General features: G+C 42.0%; 1 protein-coding gene across 2 annotated transcripts in view; it reads right to left on the reverse strand.

The window, feature by feature from the left end:
* LOC102463045 (transcription initiation factor TFIID subunit 4-like) overlaps window positions 1-18883 on the reverse strand; it is a 274416-nt gene that overhangs the window by 228961 nt on the left and 26572 nt on the right. For both annotated transcript variants that reach the window (XM_075940091.2, XM_075940090.2), the window contains exons 3-6: window positions 12678-12815; window positions 11909-12136; window positions 10939-11061; window positions 7491-7580 (exon numbers count right to left, since the gene is read on the reverse strand). In XM_075940091.2, the coding sequence (XP_075796206.1) occupies window positions 7491-7580; window positions 10939-11061; window positions 11909-12136; window positions 12678-12815 (579 nt within the window). The remainder of the gene's footprint in view (window positions 1-7490; window positions 7581-10938; window positions 11062-11908; window positions 12137-12677; window positions 12816-18883) is intronic.

Here is an 18883-nt window from a genome sequence, read left to right on the forward strand (position 1 = left end):
TCCTTAGATGCACTTGCATATGAATACCAAGTGATTTGTGAATAGCCCAGGAGTCCTTCAGACAGTGCAGCCCATATCGGAAGCATCTGTTACAAGCTGGATTGACAGAGGACGACGGAGAATCGGCATCCCCTTGAGCACCGCCTCCTCGCACAGCCGCCAGTCGAGGGAGCTCAGCACGTCTGCAGGCATTGTCACCACCGTGTCCACGTGCTGCAAAGCAGAGTTGTGGGACCGTGCCAGCCACAGTAACCTTGGTCTGGTCAACCTCACCACGTAGGTACAGGCCACCATGAAACCCAGCAGCCTCATGCAACAGCCAACAGTCACGGTGGGAAATGACTGGAGCCGTAATATGGTCTCTTTCGGCATCGAGAAGCGCTCTCTGGGAAGGAAGGCCCTTGCCCTTGTCAGGTCCAGGAAAGCTCCCACGAATTCTATTGTTTGGGTGGGGAACAGGGTGGATTTGGCCTCGTTCAGTATAAAGCTCAGCCTCAGGCAGGTGTTCCTTATAAGAGTTATATGGCTGACAACCTGCGATGGGGGAGAGCCCTTGACCAGCCAATCATCCAGATATAGATAAATCTGGACCCGACACTTCCTCAGGAAAGTGGCCACCACTGCCATACACTTCGTAAAAACCCCAGGGGCCGTGGAGAAGCCAAAGGGCAGGGCCATAAACTGATAATGGTCGCAGCCCACCACGAAGCGGAGGAACTGCCTGTGTACAAGTGCGATAAAGACGCCTATTTTTACTTCTCTGAGATCGAGGGCAGTGTACCCATCTTCTAAAGCTAGAGAGGGAATGATGGAGGCCAGGGTCACCATCTTGAACTTGGATTTTACTATGAACGCATTCAGGTCCCTCAGGTCCAAAATGGGGTGAAATCCACCCTTGGACTTTGGGACCAGGAAATATCAGGAGTAGAATCCCTTTCCCCTGAGGTCCAAAGGCACCGCCTGTACTGCCCCCAGGTCAAGGAGCTTTTGCACTTCCAACTTGAGCAGATACTCTTGAGAACGGTTCCTGAAGAGGGATGGGGAAGGGGAATGAGAAGGGGGGTGGGAGCAGAAGGAGATGAAATATCCCCTCCTCACCATGTCCACAACCCAACAGTCCATTGCAATATGCGACCAGGCACGGTAGAAAGGGAAAAGGCAAATCGGTAAATGGCCTCTGGTCTGAGACTGGTGTGCTGTCCTTGCTCGTACCAGCAAAGATTCAACCTGGGGCCCTGGGGCTTGCTGGAAGGGCCTGGCCCCTCCCCCCCCCCGGTCAAAAGACAAACAGAAGGGACATCTGCCACTTCTATTCCAAAACTCTGGTCATCTGAAGAAGTGGGCTGTGCCCACGAAAGCTCATTATACCATCTACATGTTTTGTTCGTCTATAAAATGCTACCAGACCATTTTGTTGTTTTTTAAGTTTATTTTTTTACAGACTAATTCGGCTACCCCATGAAGCTTCTATTATTGTTGTTATTATTATAGCTGCCTCTCCGTCTGGAGAAATCTGGTCTTCCCTGCTGGAAGGGTCAAGGTGGGGCCCTAAGGAGGGAGCGCCTCTGCAGGGCAGGAGTGTGGATATCTAGGGACCTAAGGGTTGCCCTAGAATCCTTCAGCCCATGGAGGCTGGTGTCAGTGCAATACGAAAACAGGCCCCCACCCTCAAAAGGGAGGTCCTGGATCCTGTTCTGGACCTCTGGTGGGATACTGGATACTTGTAACCAGGCGCCCCTGCACAGGACCAGACCTGTCACTATAGTGAGGGCTGCCGCATCCACAGAGTCCAGACACACCTGAAGCGCCACCCAGGACACTATCTTGACCTCCTCGGAGAGGACCTTAAACTCCTGCCTCGAGTCCTGTGACAGCAAGTCACCAAACTTGTCCATAGCCGCCTAAGAGTTAAAAGCATACCAACTCAGGAGAACCTGCTGGTTGGCAATCCTGAGTAGAAGACCCCTTGAGGCATAGGCCTTGCGACCCAGCAGGTCAGACTGTTTGGCCTCCTTGTTCTTGGGGGTTGGAGCCGGCTGACCTTGGCGCTCATGGTGGTTCACCACCTGCACCACTATCAAGCCTGGCAGCAGGTGCAAGAACAGGTGCTCATGGCCCACTTGGGGGACAAGTACCGCCATTCTCTTGTCAATGAGCTGAATGGATGCAGGCGTCTGCCAGAGGACCTTGGTTATCTTGCCCACCCTCTTATTCAGAGGTAGGGCCACACAGGACGGCACCTCTGCATTGAGGATGTCCACTGCTGGGTCGGAGCCCTACAAGGCCCATTCAAGTTGGACCCCAAGTTTCATGGCCAGGCTCCGGAGTAGCTCCTGATGGGCCTGGGAGTCCATAGCTGGCGCTGAAGAAGAAGCCAGCCCAAGCACCTCGTCGGGAGAAGACGACAAGTACTCCCAGACGGTCAGGTCCTCCCGTTCAAGTGGCTGTTCTGACACCAGAGACAGGACAGACTGTCCCGAGGGTCCCTGGCCTCCGTCCCCTATTGATGGGGACTGGGAGGAGTCACTCTGCACCACCGAGGCCTGTGATGTCAGGGCACAGGGCACTGGGATTGCCACGGGTGGGGCCCAGATGCCCAGACGTGAGGAACCCACCATGGAGGGAGCATTCCCCTGGGCTTGGTGATACGCCCACAGAGTCCAAAACAGTCACTGCTCCAGGTGTTGCCACTGCGATGGCCAAGACTGCGACAGGCCCAAAATGCTGCCCTAGTGATCATGATGCTGAGAGCGAGAACTGCATCGGGACCTAAAGTGGTGCCGAGATCCAGAGCAGTGCCAGGACCTGGATCAGTGCCAGGAGAATGAATGGTGTTGGGAGTGGGAAACCGGTGCCCTAGACCACACCCACTCCACGTCGGCCTCCGAGGAATAGTCAGACTCCAACTACTGTGGAGCCAAAGCCGGGCCCAGGGAGCGGTACCGCTCTGCATGCCAAGCCAAAGAGCCGGTGGCAGCATTAAGTGTCCCACTACCATGGACTGGACCACTGGGATCAGAACACTGGATGCCCAATTCTCTCTGGACTCCTGAGAGAGGGAGCTTATAGGCGCTGAAAGTCCCGACGGTGCCAGCATTGACGTTGAGTGCTGGGGAGCGTGCCACTGGACGGGGCACCAGTGCTGGGGGCACCGCAGGCCTGCCTTGGTCCAGCGCTGTGGACGGAACATGGTCCCAAAGCTGGTCCTGGTGCTCCTGAGGGGGCAAGAGTGAGTCAGCAGTCAACTCTATCAGTTCCCGCGCCGCCTCAAACATATCTGGAGTGGAGGGCCTCTCAACTGGAATGGGCTCCTCCGTCATGCTGTGGCCCTTGGGTGCGCTCGACCAGCCGCATTCAGTCCCAGGAGCAGTGACCCTCATTGCCAGAGCAAGTGCAATAGGGTGAGAGTGCAGGCTAAGCCGGGCCCTCCTCTTCTTGCAAGTCACCAGGGATTGCGACAGGTTCCACACTGCAGGATGCCTCGAAGCTGATGAGGTTCCTGACGAACCCAGTGTCTCCCACACCGAGGGCGGTGTGCTGCGGGACTCCAGTGCTGCATCCGCTGCTGGACAGAGTGCAGCCTTTCACGCTGAATCCAGGGCTTAAAACTACAGCAGATTCTGCAGTTAACCGGAACATGGGCCTCACCCAGACACTTCAAACACGACTCGTGTGGGTCTCCACCTGGCATAGGTTTTGAACAGTCAGTGCAGGGCTTAAAGCTGTGAGGCCCTGGTATGCCCTGAGAACCTGGAGGGAAGGGGATGCAACAGGTGAACCCCAGCCCAACAACTTATCTAACACTACCTACACAAGTACTTAACAGGGAAAGCAACTTGGAGGAAACAAAGGGAATCAACTAAGTGCTAACTACGCTAAAGGACCAAGGACAGGGGAGGCCCACTGGTCAGTGAGGAGGGAGAAACAGTAACAGGAAACTTGGAAATGGCAGAGATGCTTAATGACTTCTTTGTTTCGGTCTTCACCGAGAAGTCTGAAGGAATGCCTAACATAGTGAATGCTATGGGAAGGGGGTAGGTTTAGAAGATAAAATAAAAAAAGAACAAGTTAAAAATCACCTAGAAAAGTTAGATGTCTGCAAGTCACCAGGGCCTGATGAAATGCATCCTAGAATACTCAAGGAGCTGATAGATGAGGTATCTGAGACTCTAGCTATCATCTTTGGAAAATCATGGGAGACAGGAGAGATTCCAGAAGACTGGAAAAGGGCAAATATAGTGCCCATTTATAAAAAGGGAAATAAGAACAACCCAGGAAACTACAGATCAGACTTCTGTGCCAGGGAAGATAATGGAGCAAGTAATTAAGGAAATAACCTGTAAACACTTGGAAGGTGGCAAAGTGATAGGGAACAGCCAGTATGGATTTGTAAAGAACAAATCATGTCAAACCAAGCTGATAGCTGGGAGGGGTTGCGACTAATCTGGAGGATAGGGTCATAATTCAAAATGATCTGGACAAATTGGAAAAATGGTCTGAGGTAAACAGGATGAAGTTTAATAAAGACAAATACAAAATGCTCCACTTAGGAAGGAACAATCAGTTTCACACATACAGAATAGAAAGCAACAAGAATCATTGAATCATAGGACTGGAAGGGACCTCGAGAGGTCATCGAGTCCAGCCCCCGCCCTCAAGGCAGGACCAAGTTCTGTCTACACTATCCCTGACAGATGTCTATCTAACCTGTTCTTAAATATCTCCAGAGAGGGAGATTCCACCACCTCCCTTGGCAATTTATTCCAATATTTGACCACCCTGACAGTTAGGAATTTTTTCCTAATGTCCAATCTAAACCTCACTTGCTGCACTTTAAGCCCATTACTCCTTGTCCTGTCTTCAGAAACCAAGAGGAACAAATTTTCTCCTTCCTCCTTGTGACACCCTTTTAGATATTTGAAAACCGCTATCATGTCCCCCCTTAATCTTCTTTTTTCCAAACTAAACAAGCCCAGTTCATGAAGCCTGGCTTCATAGGTCATGTTCTCTAGACCTTTAATCATTCTTGTAGCTCTTCTCTGTACCCTTTCCAATTTCTCCACATCTTTCTTGAAATGTGGCGCCCAGAACTGGACACAGTACTCCAGCTGAGGCCTAACTAGTGCAGAGTAGAGCGGCAGAATGACTTCACGAGTTTTGCTTACAACACACCTGTTGATACAACCTAGAATCATATTTGCTTTTTTTGCAGCAGCATCACACTGTTGACTCATATTCAACTTGTGGTCCACTATGACCCCTAGATCCCTTTCCGCCATGCTCCTTCCTAGACAGTCGCTTCCCATCTTGTATGTATGGAACTGATTGTTCCTTCCTAAGTGGAGCACTTTGCATTTGTCTTTATTAAACTTCATCCTGTTTACCTCTGACCATTTCTCTAACTTGCTAAGGTCATTTTGAATTATGTCCCTATCCTCCAAAGAAGTTGCAACCCCACCCAGTTTGGTATCATCTGCAAACTTAATAAGCGTACTCTCTATCCCAATATCTACATCATTGATGAAGATATTGAACAGTACTGGTCCCAAAACAGACCCTTGCGGAACTCCACTTGTTATCCCTTTCCAGCAGGATTTAGCACCATTAACAACAACTCTCTGACTACGGTTATCCAGCCAATTATCCACCCACCTTATCGTGGCCCTATCTAAGTTATATTTGCCTAGTTTGTCAATAAGAATATCATGCGAGACCGTATCAAATGCCTTACTAAAGTCTAGGTATATGACATCCACCGCTTCTCCCTTATCCACAAGGCTCGTTATCCTATCAAAGAAAGCTATCAGATTAGTTTGGCATGACTGGTTCTTCACAAACCCATGCTGGCTATTCCCTATCACTTTATTACCTTTCAAGTGTTTGCATATGATTTCCTTAATTACCTGCTCCATTATCTTCCCTGGGACAGACGTTAAACTGACCGGTCTGTAGTTTCCTGGGTTGTTCTTATTCCCCTTTTTATAGATGGGCACAATATTTGCCCTTTTCTAGTCGTCTGTCTAGGAAGGAGTATGGCAGACAGGGATCTAGGGGCTATAGTGAACCACAAGCTGAATATGAGTCAACACTGTGATTCTGTTGCAAAAAAAGCAAACATGATTCTGGATGCATTAACAGGTGTGTTGTGAGAAAGACATGAGAAGTCATTCCTCCGCTCTACTGTGCACTGATTAGGCCTCAGTTGGAGTCTTGTGTCTAGTTCTGGGCACCACATTCCAAGAAAGATGTGAAGAAATTGGAGAGGGTCCAGAGTAACAAGAATGATTAAAGGTCTAGAGAACATGACCTATAAAGAAAGTGGGCTGTGGGTTTGTTTAATTTAGAAAAGAGAAGGGGGTGGGGGGGACATGATAGCAGTTTTCAGGTATCTAAAAGGGTGTCATAAGGAGGAGGGAGAAAACTTATTCATCTTGACCTCTGAGGATAGAACAAGAAGCAATGGGCTTAAACTGCAGCAAGGGAAGTTTAGGCTGGACATTAGAAAAAAGTTCCTAACTGTCAGGGTAGTCAAACACTGGAATAAATTGCCCAGGGAGGTTGTGGAATCCCCATCTCTGGAGATATTTAAGAGTAGGTTAGATAAATGTCTATCAGGGATGGTCTAGACAGTATTTGATCCTGCCATGAGGGCAGAGGACTGGACTTGATGAACTCTCGAGGTCCCTTCCAGTCCTAGTATTCTATGATTCTATGATAGTCTAAAGGACTTGCAGATACTGCTGGGAGCATGGCTATGAACAAGCGAGAAGGAAGCTCCAACAACCGTCACGGGCGGTATGAAGGAACTGAGGGAGTGGAGAGCCAGCGGGGATAAATATGCACCGATATAGCAGCCACCACTCCAGGGTTCTCCCCGGCTGGCCCGATGGGAACCACTAAGGGAAAACTCTCCGACAATCCGTGCACACATCTAAGTGGAATGGACACAAGCAAGTACTCAAAGAAGAATCTCCCTTACAAACAGACATGTACACTGAATGTATTGATCGCTCTTAGTTTTTTTCTAGTGCTTTTTTCTTGTCTAAATATCTCAACATGGGTACTACAAACATACTGATGAAGTAACCTACTATACCACTTCTGACTGGTGTACTTTATTATAGGCAATACTGTGATTGTCTTAAAAAAGTAAATCCATTAACACTGTAAGATGTCCAAAGTCATGTGTGGTGGTCTTGAACTATCCACATTAAATGTGATGTAATAAATCCACTAAAGAAAATGCATTTCTTCAGATTTTCTATTTAAATATAGGAATATAATATATTTATATATAAGTAAATGACAGAATATTTGTTTTTAAATTAGAGTTTGGTTTTCTTTTACTACATATTCTTAACTAAAATGTTCTAGATGGTCCAACCTGTTTGGGTTCTGTGCTAGTCTGTACATTCAAAAAAATTTAAAACCTTAAGTAATAGAAACTATTCAATAGATAAATTTGAGATCTAAACAATATTTATATTTACCTTCAGAAAAGGTACTAGATATGGCTGAGGAGATGATTTCAACTCTGACTGAAGGCGGCCTGTAAATTCTTCTGGATCAATCTTTGCATCCTGGAGGGGAAAAAGAAAAAAATAACTATTTGGCATTTTTCTGTTTTCTCAAAGAATGTAGTAAGACAGGATAATATTCGGGAAATATTTATATATCTCTATAGATAACTCTCAAATCAACAGGAACTTTTAAAGTTCAAAGTCCCTCAAACTCATCCACTGTTATAAAATCCTTCTATCGGGAATGTGGGTGTGAGTGTGTATGTACGTATGTACACCTAGGCTACGTCTACACTGGCCCCTTTTTCGGCTACTTTGAAGTAGGAATAAGAGATCCTCCGGAATAGGGCTTTATTCCGGAGGATCGGGCCAGTCTAGACGCTTTTTTTCCGGCTTTTCCCCAAGCCGGAAAAAAAGCGGCGGACATGTTTATTTAAATCCGTGGGGGATATTTAAATCCCCCACGGATTTCCCTATTCCCACTTTCAAAATTAGCATGCCCCTTCCGAAAAAGGGCCCAGTGTAGACGTAGCCAAACTGTGCTTCACAGAACTCAGGAATCTGTGACCTTTATGTATGCAACTCCCTCAAGGATACACACTTAAAGAAACAGTTAAAGCCCACAAACATGAAAGTCTTTATTCAATATTTCCATTCTGCCGATAACTTTCAGACAGTGATTTATTTAAAACACTAATCTAAAAACTGGTGTTTAAAAACAACCTTGGAAAATCATTACACATTTACTAGCCCTCGCATAAAATCTGTCAGAATAAGAACAAGATATTTTACTCAATGGTTAAAAAACAACATCCAGATTGGTGAACAAGTAGAATTTCCAACATCTGATTTAAAAGAATTAAATGTACCAGTATGTGTGTTTATTTGTGAAGATGAAGGATCTACTGAAGCTAAATAAGTTTTTAATGTTTCTGAAACTATCATTAGCTAAAAACTTTTACAGGCTGTCTAAAGATACAACTATCACACTCTTGAACCTCCATGCGGTTAATATAATATAGTAGGGAAGCAACAAAATATACCTGCTATATTTATTTTTCAATATTTTAAACATTAACGCTTTAGAATTATTAGTTTTCAAAAGTTCAAGCTAATTTTTATTGGAACCACTACTATTTTTGTTGGCAGGCTCTCACTCCATGTGACTGGGTCCCTGTGCTTGTGGCTTGATTTGGGGAGACCCAACACTGTCCCTGGCCTAATTCTGCCCCTCAGCCCTTGAGAGTGAGAGAGAATTGCCTTTATTAGGGAAAGAGTCATAGACTTTCCAAATCAAAATTTTTAAAATGTGCAAGTAGTCCTTGATGATCAATTCATAACCATCATCATCTTTCAGGTCTACATTCTGATAGGCTAAATTAACTCTGTTTTAAATAAAAATTTTGGCATACACAAACTATGTGAGCTTGACTATTTGTCAAAGCCTTTGATAAAGTCTGTTTGCTGTGTGTAGCTGTTCCATAATGTACACTGAAACATTTGTAGTGCTGGAGGCTACCATAAGTCATTTTTTCTGCAGAACCAATCACATGGATTCCATATACCAAAAGCACTATTTTGGCCAATATTAGGGGTATAAGAGAGTAGTCAATTAGTCAACTACGCCATAAACTTAAGCTTATCAGGTAGTTGAGTTGACTACTCACTTTCTTCCCCTCCTCCCCTTTGCTGCCTCTATATCAGAGGCTGCAAAAGGGGGGGGAGCAGGAGCCAGTTCCCCCCAGCACTGCCTCTGCTCCTCTCTACCCACTGCCTCTATCAGAGAAAGCAGAGAGAGAGAGCAGGGGAGGCTGCTCTGGCAGCAGCCCATGGCCTCAGGGGATCCCAGCAGGAAGTTGGGACCCTCCACGGATAAAGGCTGCTACCAGCTGGGCAGGCAGCCCTGATCAGTTCTGGCTTGCACCACAACCAAACCCTACTGCAACTGCAATTTAAAATGCAGTAGGAGTCAGGCAACCTGCCCCCTAGCTCCTGATGTGCTTTAAACTGCACACACACAGCGTGGTTTGGTCCCCAATCTGGCATGAGCAGGGACTGAGCTGGACTGCCTGCCCGTCTGGCTCCTACTAAATTGTGGAGCCAAGTGAGCTAGCAGCCCAGCTCAGTCCCTGGTCGCACCAGGTTGGGGATCAAACTGCACTGTGGCTCTGAAATTTAAAATGTAGTATGAGCCGGGGGCAGACTGCCTGCCTCCTACTGCCTTTTAATTTACGGAGTTGCAACAGGGTTTGGTCCTGACATGAGCCAGGACTAAGTGGGGCTGTCTTCCCCTATCTAGTAATTGAGTAGTCAATGAAAATTCTATTGACTAATCGATTACTAAAACAACATAAATTTAACATCCCTACCACACATCATTTAAGTGTGGAATTTTTAAAATCCACAGACATTCAGGCTAGGGATGTGAACGACTAGTCAGCTCTCCGATAAGCAAATCCTAATCGGATAGTCAACAGGTTAGTCAACTAGTTGCTTCCCCCCTCTCCTTGCTGCCTCTATCAGAAAGAGGCAGCAAGAGGGGGGGAACAAGAGGGGGTACTTCAAAGCAGCAGCACTCTTGGAGCCTGGGATCAGTGGAGGAGTCCCCAGCTGATCCCAGACTTCACAGGGTGCTGCCGCGTTAAAATGCTGTGGGGGAGTCCTCAGATGGTCGCAGGCTCCACAGGGCACTGAATGCTTTGAAATGTTGCGAGGGGTCTGATGCCAGGCTCCCTGTGATGATTCAAAGTGGCAGCACCCCTGCTGACTCTGGGCTCCACACAGCACTTCAAAGGCGGAGGAGCCCTATCGACTTATCGAATAGTCAATGCAAAATGCATCCACTATTCAATTAGTCGATTACTCAATATTTAACAACCCTAATTCAGGCCCCATTACTGCAAAAAGACCTCAGGGATCTGCTTGCAGAATCTTGGTCTTAGTCATGTCTCAGAAAAAGTGTTTTAGTTAGTCCCCTCCTTATTCTGTAATCTGCTCCAGAAAGGAGGATCCCTACGTCGATATCAAACCTAGATTATTTGAATGGACTTTAAATGTCACATAAGAGACCACAGGTTACAGGATCAGAATGACAAAGCATTCTAAAAAAAAATATTTAAAATATTTCTAAATAAACGTTATCAAAATATTATTCATCAAAACAAGTGTGTTGTTCATCTTTATTAAATATTGTGACAATCAGTATTTTAACCCACTACAAAAGAAAATACAACTTAATTAACAATGAAATTGTGAGGTTGTATTCAGAAATCCATATTACTTTTTATGCAACACTTTTGCCTTTTAACACTGAACTGCAAGCAGAAGCTAAAGATAGAATAGTAACACATACAGCAAAGATTTTCAGCCTGTATAAATGGCATGCACAATATACAATTAACAACAGCTTAATATTTACCAGCAAATCCTGAACCAGTGATTTCACATTATGGGATGTTTCTGCAGAAGGTGAGTTGTGGGAAGCAAGTTTTATCAAGGTAGCTAAAAAGTTTTTACATTTCTTCACATTCTCTTGCATTTCCTGTTTTTAAAAAATTAGATACACGTAATATTTTGATATTGTTCACTGCGTCACCTAATAATTGTACATAATGAGAAAACTATAACTGTTCTTATCCAAATAAAAGCCATTTGAGAAGTGTCTTCAGTTACTTGGCTATTGTGCTGTAGTTTGGCACTCTCACTTCATTTAATCACTAGTAGTCATACGATAGCATTACTAACAAAATTAATCACAGAAATATTTTTATGTCTGATGTAGTATCATTCATTATATCCTTCATCGTTCATGGAACTGTAACCCTAAATGATGAAAAACCATCATGAAATATGTAAAAAATCCACACGCTTATTGAGGTGGCAGATACTAAATTCACAGTTTCTCTTTACTATTTTAACTTTTTAAGTTACTATTTTAATATAATATCAACTGTACAATCAATAAATAAATACATTTCAAATACTATCATGTCTACATACCACTTTATTTTATCAGTTTACATATGCTCTAATCCTAAACCACCATGAACTTTCAAATTAATGGTCTTCTGTCTACTGAGGACACACCCACTGATATTATAGAACAACATGAATAGATGCGTGGTCATTATAAAATTGGAGGCCAGCAGTATAATTAGAGATCTATTTGTTCCAATTATAGAAATACACATTACACTGCATAACTCTTGGGCAAAGTTGGCCAATTGTCAGTTAGTTAAAATGTGTTCTCTACAAGATGTTATGGGAATTGGATTGGTGGGACAGCTCTTCCTGGTATTAAATAAAACCGAAAAGCACGCACATAAGCAAGAAACAATGCCTCTACTAATATTTTCAACATTCAAATGTTCCAGAACTTAGACACAAACCTGTGATACAACTGTAGTCCCTGGTACAGGAGAGCTAGGTATGACCTGGGGTTGTGCTGGTACTTGTGCTGTAGTATAAGGTGGAAGTGGCAACTGAGGCTGACCTTGAGGCTGTGCTGCTGTTTGAGTTTGTCCTCCAGAAATTACCATAGGTTGTTGAGTTGCTAGGGTTCCAGTTGCTACTGTTGTTTTCATTAAGTTCTGAGCATTTGTAGTAGCTCCCGATACCTGATAACATTGTTAATATAAAAAACAGATTATTACCTTCTTTAAATTTTTTTATTTTACAATAAATCTTTAAAACCTCAAAATTGCCAACTTACAATTGCCTTCTACTGCTGAATTTAGCAGTTTATTGCAACAACAAAATATTCTTCCTTAAGGTAACAATTTGAGGGCCCAACTGTGTCACACCTTTCTCGTGATTTTTTTACTCTTTGAATGGTCCCTTTAATTTCAATGGAACTATTCAAGGAGAAATGTATTTTTAAACATGAATATGAGTGCTGTAATCTGGTTCTTTCACATTAGAGAGCATGAGGGGCAAATTTACCATTAGTATTAGTGTGTGTAAATCCAATGCCAGTGAGTTTCACCCTCACTGTATTTGGAAAATAAACTTACAGGTAAACACATTTTTTTCTGTTGGTAACACAAGTAATTTATTAATAATTATCACCAACATTCATTTAGAAAGCCTTACCTTTATGACTGGTTGCATTGGCATTAGTTTTTGTTCATGTTGTCTGGTAACACTTTTAATACTTACTGTAGTGTGTGACAGAGTGGAGCTCCCTTGTAAGCTCACAGTAGATGTAGCACTAACTGATGTAGCAGTTGATTGTACAACTTTGGCTTGCATTGGAAGTCCTATGTGGACAGCAGATGTACCTACAGAAGTTGGTTGCTAGTATAATAAGAGAAACAGTGTTAAACACACACATTAAATTACTGCAGATGCAAAAAATACAAAGGTTCTTTCACACAGTAATGAAATGAGTATCTAATAATTAATCTCTACAGTTTACAACAAAAAGCAAATTTCCACACTTACAGCAAGATAGTTTCTTTAATTCATATACAGCTAAAAAATGTCCAGGTTTTTCTTCATCCCTATATCCATTACATGTGAGAATATAAGCAGCAGTATGTACCATTTTATTTTGAACTAATGTTTCTTATTGCTAAAAGCTAGGAACATTACTAAAGCCTCTTAATATCTATATATAATACAGCAGAACATAGGGAAAAAGGACAAACTAAAGGTTCCAGTCCTACAGATGACAAAATTTCTGTTAAAAGAAAATTATTAAGAATGCAAAGTCAAACATCCAAGTTAGGAGATGCCAGAATTAAGTTGCCTGAGCAACCTTACCTCAGCTCCCTTCTGAATATGCATTATGATTAAGGCTACAATTTATTCATGGGCATTTTTTGTAAGTTTTGAACAGGTCATGGGCAATAAACAAAATTTTGCAGCCTGCAAAATGTCCATAACTTTTACTATAAATACCCTTGATTAAATCAGGAGACAGCTTGAAGAGGGGTGAGACCAGCTGGGGACTGTCAAGCAATAGCTGCTCTGGTTATTTTCTACCCCATTCTAGTACTGTTGGCATGACATAGATGAATGCTTTACTGTAGTTAAACACTGCATAGGTGTAATTTAGAAAGTCAAAATGCCTGAGAACTAAAAAAAAAAATGGTTGTAACTGACTATGAATCCCAGTGACAACGCACCCTTGAGTTATTCTAAACATAAAGAGATTTCAGCCATTACTGTAACTGAGTCCTTCACTTTAGAGCCCTGCACAGATACAAAATTTATATCCAGCACCTGCAAAAATGATCCACAGATACCTGTGGATTTGCAGGGCTCTACTTCACGTCACACTGATGCCAGGTATTCTAGGCTTCAAAGATGCATATAGAATGACAAGCCTGGAATCTATTATACAGATCAGGAGTAGCGTGTCCAGCTCACAACAGTAAAATATGGGGACACACTGGGGCATTGTTGGCCCCTCCTTTATTCACCTGCCTCTGCCCCCACTCTGTCCTAACCCCCCACACATGTTCCTCCCCATACGCCTTGGCCACTGATCACCTTCCCCACCAGCTGCTCATTAGTTCCTCTACCTGCCACTTACCTTATCACTCTCCTACCACTCACTTGCTCGCCGCCAGAACCCCAACTCGCTGTTGGCCTTCCAACTTGCCTTTTTCACTCACCCCACCTCTCGGCTGCCATTGGCTTCACCATTCATCGCTTCACCTCCCCGGTCACCCACTGCCTGCCTCCTCACCTGAATATTGTGACAAATTGTGTCCCAAACATAGACCAGTTGGGACACAGAGTAAAGGGTTCAATATCAGAACATCTAGTCATCCTAATAAGTAATTCTCAAAGGTTTTTTTTTGCCCTCCAGTAAGGATGTAAGTGACTAGTCAACTACCCGATAAGCCTTACCCAATAAGACTAGTCAATACTCAACTAGTCACTCTCCCGCTCCTTGCTGCCTCTGCCTTTGAAATGTACAAGAGCTGCAGGCTCTTGTACATTTCAATGGCAGAGGCACAGTGGGATAGTGAAAGCCCCTCTTATCAACTAATCAAGTAGTAGATGGAAATTCCATCAACTATTCAATTAGCTGATTAATCAAAATTTGACATCCCTACTCTCTGGTCACCCAGCTCTAAGGCAGCACAGAAGGAAGGGTGGAATTTCTTAATTTTGTATTTTGCAACCTTAAGAATGTTATCTAAATGTAGTTTGTGTATTTTCCTAAATATGTTTAAATTGCTATATTAAGAGTATTCCAATTACATAAATTGTAGAATTTACATATACCAGCAGTTAATATTTTTCTTTTAGAAGAATTACATATCCATGGTGAACAAAGGACAGAAAGATGGTGTAGTCTTGACCTCACAGAAAAAAAGTGTTGTCAACCCTCTGATACTGTACCTGTTGGTCTCTTTACATGCCAACTGCATTCTTTTCAGCGTTCAAAAAAGGCTAAATTTCCTTCTCCCGGGCATATCCAGATACTCAAGGAATATTTTTTCAGTTGTTAGGACATGGGAGAACAGAAGGTGATGCTTTTTAAACAGATGTAATTTGGGATCTTTAAACATGGACAGTAATTCTTTAAATATAAATCAAAAGACACAAGTGGAAAAAAGGTCCAGTTATTCAGTGTGGAAAAACACTGGATATGGGTTATGTTAACTCTTCCTGAAACTAAATTTTAGGATTAGGGTGTTCTTGTCTATAAAGATAAGCCATAACAAATTCAAAATGCTCTGCAAAAAGAAGATATGAACACATTAACATCTGACTACATAGCACTTAGTATTATCTGAAAGTACATTAAGGCTCTCAGAAATTTAATTCTCAAAAGTGATGGGTGAAATGAGGTTTAACTCACTCCAGAAAAGCAATAGGTAGATTACTGATGACCAAATATTCCCAAAGAAAACTTGATCAATAGTGTCACACGGAGGGCAAATATCACAAAGAATTAAAATTAACAGTGAAGATTTTTCAGATCCTTGTGGACAGTTTTAGTTCTACATTAAGTTTCACTGACACAAAGGCAGTTTATTAAACACATTAACATTAAGAAAAAAAACAGCAAGCAAATGGTCTGGTAGCACTTTGAAGACTAACAAAAGATGTAGATGGTATCATGAGCTTTCGTGGGCACAGCCCATTTCTTCAGATGACCGGTCATCTGAAGAAGTGGGCTGTGCCCACAAAAGCTCATGATACCATCTACATCTTTTGTTAGTCTATAAAGTGCTACCAGACCATTTGCTTGATGTTTTTTTTCTGAAACAGACTAACTCAGCTACCCCCTGAAGCTCATTAACATTAAAGTATGTTTTCATTTAAAGAGATTATATATATATGGGCAAAACAGCAACAGACTCCGTGTTTAATAATGCATGTAGATTTTTTTTTAATAAAAAAATCTTCACTGGTGGTATACAATGGAACTGTAATTTTACCATCAGTTTCAGATTACTTGAAATCCCTCCCCCCCCCCCTTTTTTTTTTTTTTTACTTTTTATTTATACATGTAGGAAACAGACACAGATTTCAGGGCTACAGAGAGTGCTCCACTCCTCTTACACACTGTCTGTCATTCATGCCACTTATAAAGGAGGTAGGTACAAAGATCAGGAAATTTGGCTTAACACATTCAAAAACAAAGCTCTGAACTACATAAACTGAAAATGTAAATAGACAAAAGAAGTTATCAGTGAAAACTAGATGGCAGCACCCACCTACTTTTTAAAATTTCAAAACTATAATACTTCAAAATTTAGGGTTAGTTAATTTAGGGTTAATTAACTCTAATCCAATGTTAATTTCAAAGGCTGAAATGCAGTAGCTTTAACATATTTTTAAATACTCTGAAGATTATAATAATTTAAGTAATTTACAAGGCAAATAAAATATTAATGCTTGATTTATTTTTCTAAAATGGTAATATATTATTTCAAAATAGATCAGTAATGAAATTAAAACTTAATGGAATTAGAGATTATGCTTTCTCAATTTATAAAAATAACATATCTAAACTATAACCTACAGGCTTTGAAAATTCTATAATGTAAATCACTGTTAAAATAACTAAGTATCACAATCTCAATCAGAGAACAAAGGAAGAATTACATCAAATTCATTCAGAAACATGGAATAAAAAGAATAGAATATTGTACAGATGTTTTGACAAGGGATATATACTAAATGCTTTTCCAGTTTCATTAGAATGCTTTTTCAGACCCAATAACATAAATCAGGCACAAAGCATTTCTATTATAATCAGGTCAGATGTCATTCTCCCCCAAGGGCATCACCTTTATGATGCAGATAAGCTCCACAAGACAACAATAACTATCCATAAGGATAAAGCTATATGGTAAGAGAGAGACACAGGAGCACAGATATAAAATCAAAAGAAAAGACAAACTCTCCCCCTACTGACAGGAACATATAAAAATGTTAAAAATTCCCTGTAGTATGTTATTAGAGGAGTGTTAAAAATTGCAGTCAACATAAAGTGATGATTTTCTTCCATAATTTTAAAATCAGATTTAAATTAACATATTAAACTCCAACAATAGTTTAATGAAAGGAAAACTATTTACTTTCTAACATATCAATTTTTCAGCAATACAATAAAAGCTTAGAATTTAATCATGAGAAATGTTAACTGCACCAAGTCAAAATGTACTTATTTCAATACTTTATTTCAGTTAAAAAAATAAGTGGCAATGTACGTTCACAAGATGATTACAATTCTAATGTAAACAAACTATGCATATTCTCTCAGAATTGCTGCTTCTGCAATCTTGACATTCTTAATTTTATTTTAAATAAATTGTAATTTATTAATTTGTACTTGTATTTATATGCTGCACATCTTTCTGTAATTTGTTCTCGTGCTCCATATTCTCTCCTAGATGGGAGCTAAATTTACCCAGAGATGAGTGCCAACCTACAAAGGTTACTGCTGTTCTGTTGATCCTCTCTTGCTAAAAGTATAGCTCCACCTGGAGCAGTTTTCCAGACTTTTTCTTTTTGAAATGCAGTTAAATGAGCTCTTAAAACTTGCAATTTGTTAATTTCCTTCACAATGGCTTTACAAGTAGCTTCAGTTTCTTGAACAGATTTTAAGTTACTGATGTCACCAATTAACAAATGTAATGTACGAGCAGTACAAGTGTACATAGCAATGTGACTGTATTTTTCGTTAAGCATTGATAAGGATTTCACCATTGCTGCAGCATTATCAGTGATAATTTTTCAGTGCCTATTTTTTCTGTCATTATTTCTTCCATACGGAATGCCATAGACTCAGCAGTATGGCGTTCAACACCTGTTGCCACTGTCTTGTAAAACACTGGTTGGGGTGTTGATATAATAAAATTTATAACAGATTCATTTCTTCAGTTGCTCCAAGCATCACACCGCAGGGCAAAAAAGAGGCTTCAGCAATTTTTGTTTTTATAAGACAATCAACACGTTGATATTCAGCTTCCAAAAGTTTGTTAGAAAGTGTGTACCTGGATGGCATCTTGTAAGATGGTCTTAATTTTGCATGAAAGTAATCCAATCTTCGTTTTCAACCAGAGAAAGAGGCAATCCCGATGAGAATATAGCTCGTGCAAAAAATTCATCCAAAACTTTGTTGTCAGTTTCATTCACAGAATCAAAGTAGCGACTTACAGAGTGAGACACCTTGGCTGAACTAGATGTGGAAGGTGGTGATGTAAATTCACTAGCAGTATCACAGTGTTCTATAGATGTTGATGAAGTTGATGGTTGTGGTGATCTGCTTCTGGACTCTGAGAATTTTGTTGCCTTTTCCTTGATGTAAGCAGGAGTCTTCAAACAACTGGAAATATGCTCTCTCATCCTTGTCGCATTTCTGATGTATTCAGCCTTGCAGTACTTAGATTCATATAAGTATGAATGTGTAGGAAAGACCGACAGGATGTCCGTGTGACCAAGGCTATGTATGGCGCCGACTGCTGGACGGACCACAGACTGCTCATCTCAAAGATGAACCTTAGGATTCGGCCCCCCAGACATCCACAAGGCATTATGGTCCCAAAGCGCCTAAACGTCTCCAGACTGAAAGACAGCGGCGTCCAACAATCACTTGCTGACGCCCTGGCATTTAAGCTGGAAGCCCCTGGAACTGACGCTGATATAGAGCCCAGCTGGGCAGCTTTCAAACAGCTGGTGTACTCCACTGCCTCCGAGTTAATTGGCGTCACCACAAGAAAGCACCAGGGCTGGTTCGAACAAAACTGTGGAGAAATCAAGGCATTGCTGGATGAAAAACATCGTCTCCATCGTGCCTACAGCAGTGACCCTAAGTCTGTAGCAAAAAAAGTTGCCTTCACCAAGATACGTCAGACTGTACAGATGAAGCTACGTGAGATGCAGGACACATG

Source organism: Pelodiscus sinensis, chromosome 12 (genome assembly GCF_052426305.1).
Source record: "Pelodiscus sinensis isolate ZL-2025 chromosome 12, ASM5242630v1, whole genome shotgun sequence".
In the NCBI taxonomy this organism is placed as follows: Eukaryota; Metazoa; Chordata; order Testudines; family Trionychidae; genus Pelodiscus; species Pelodiscus sinensis.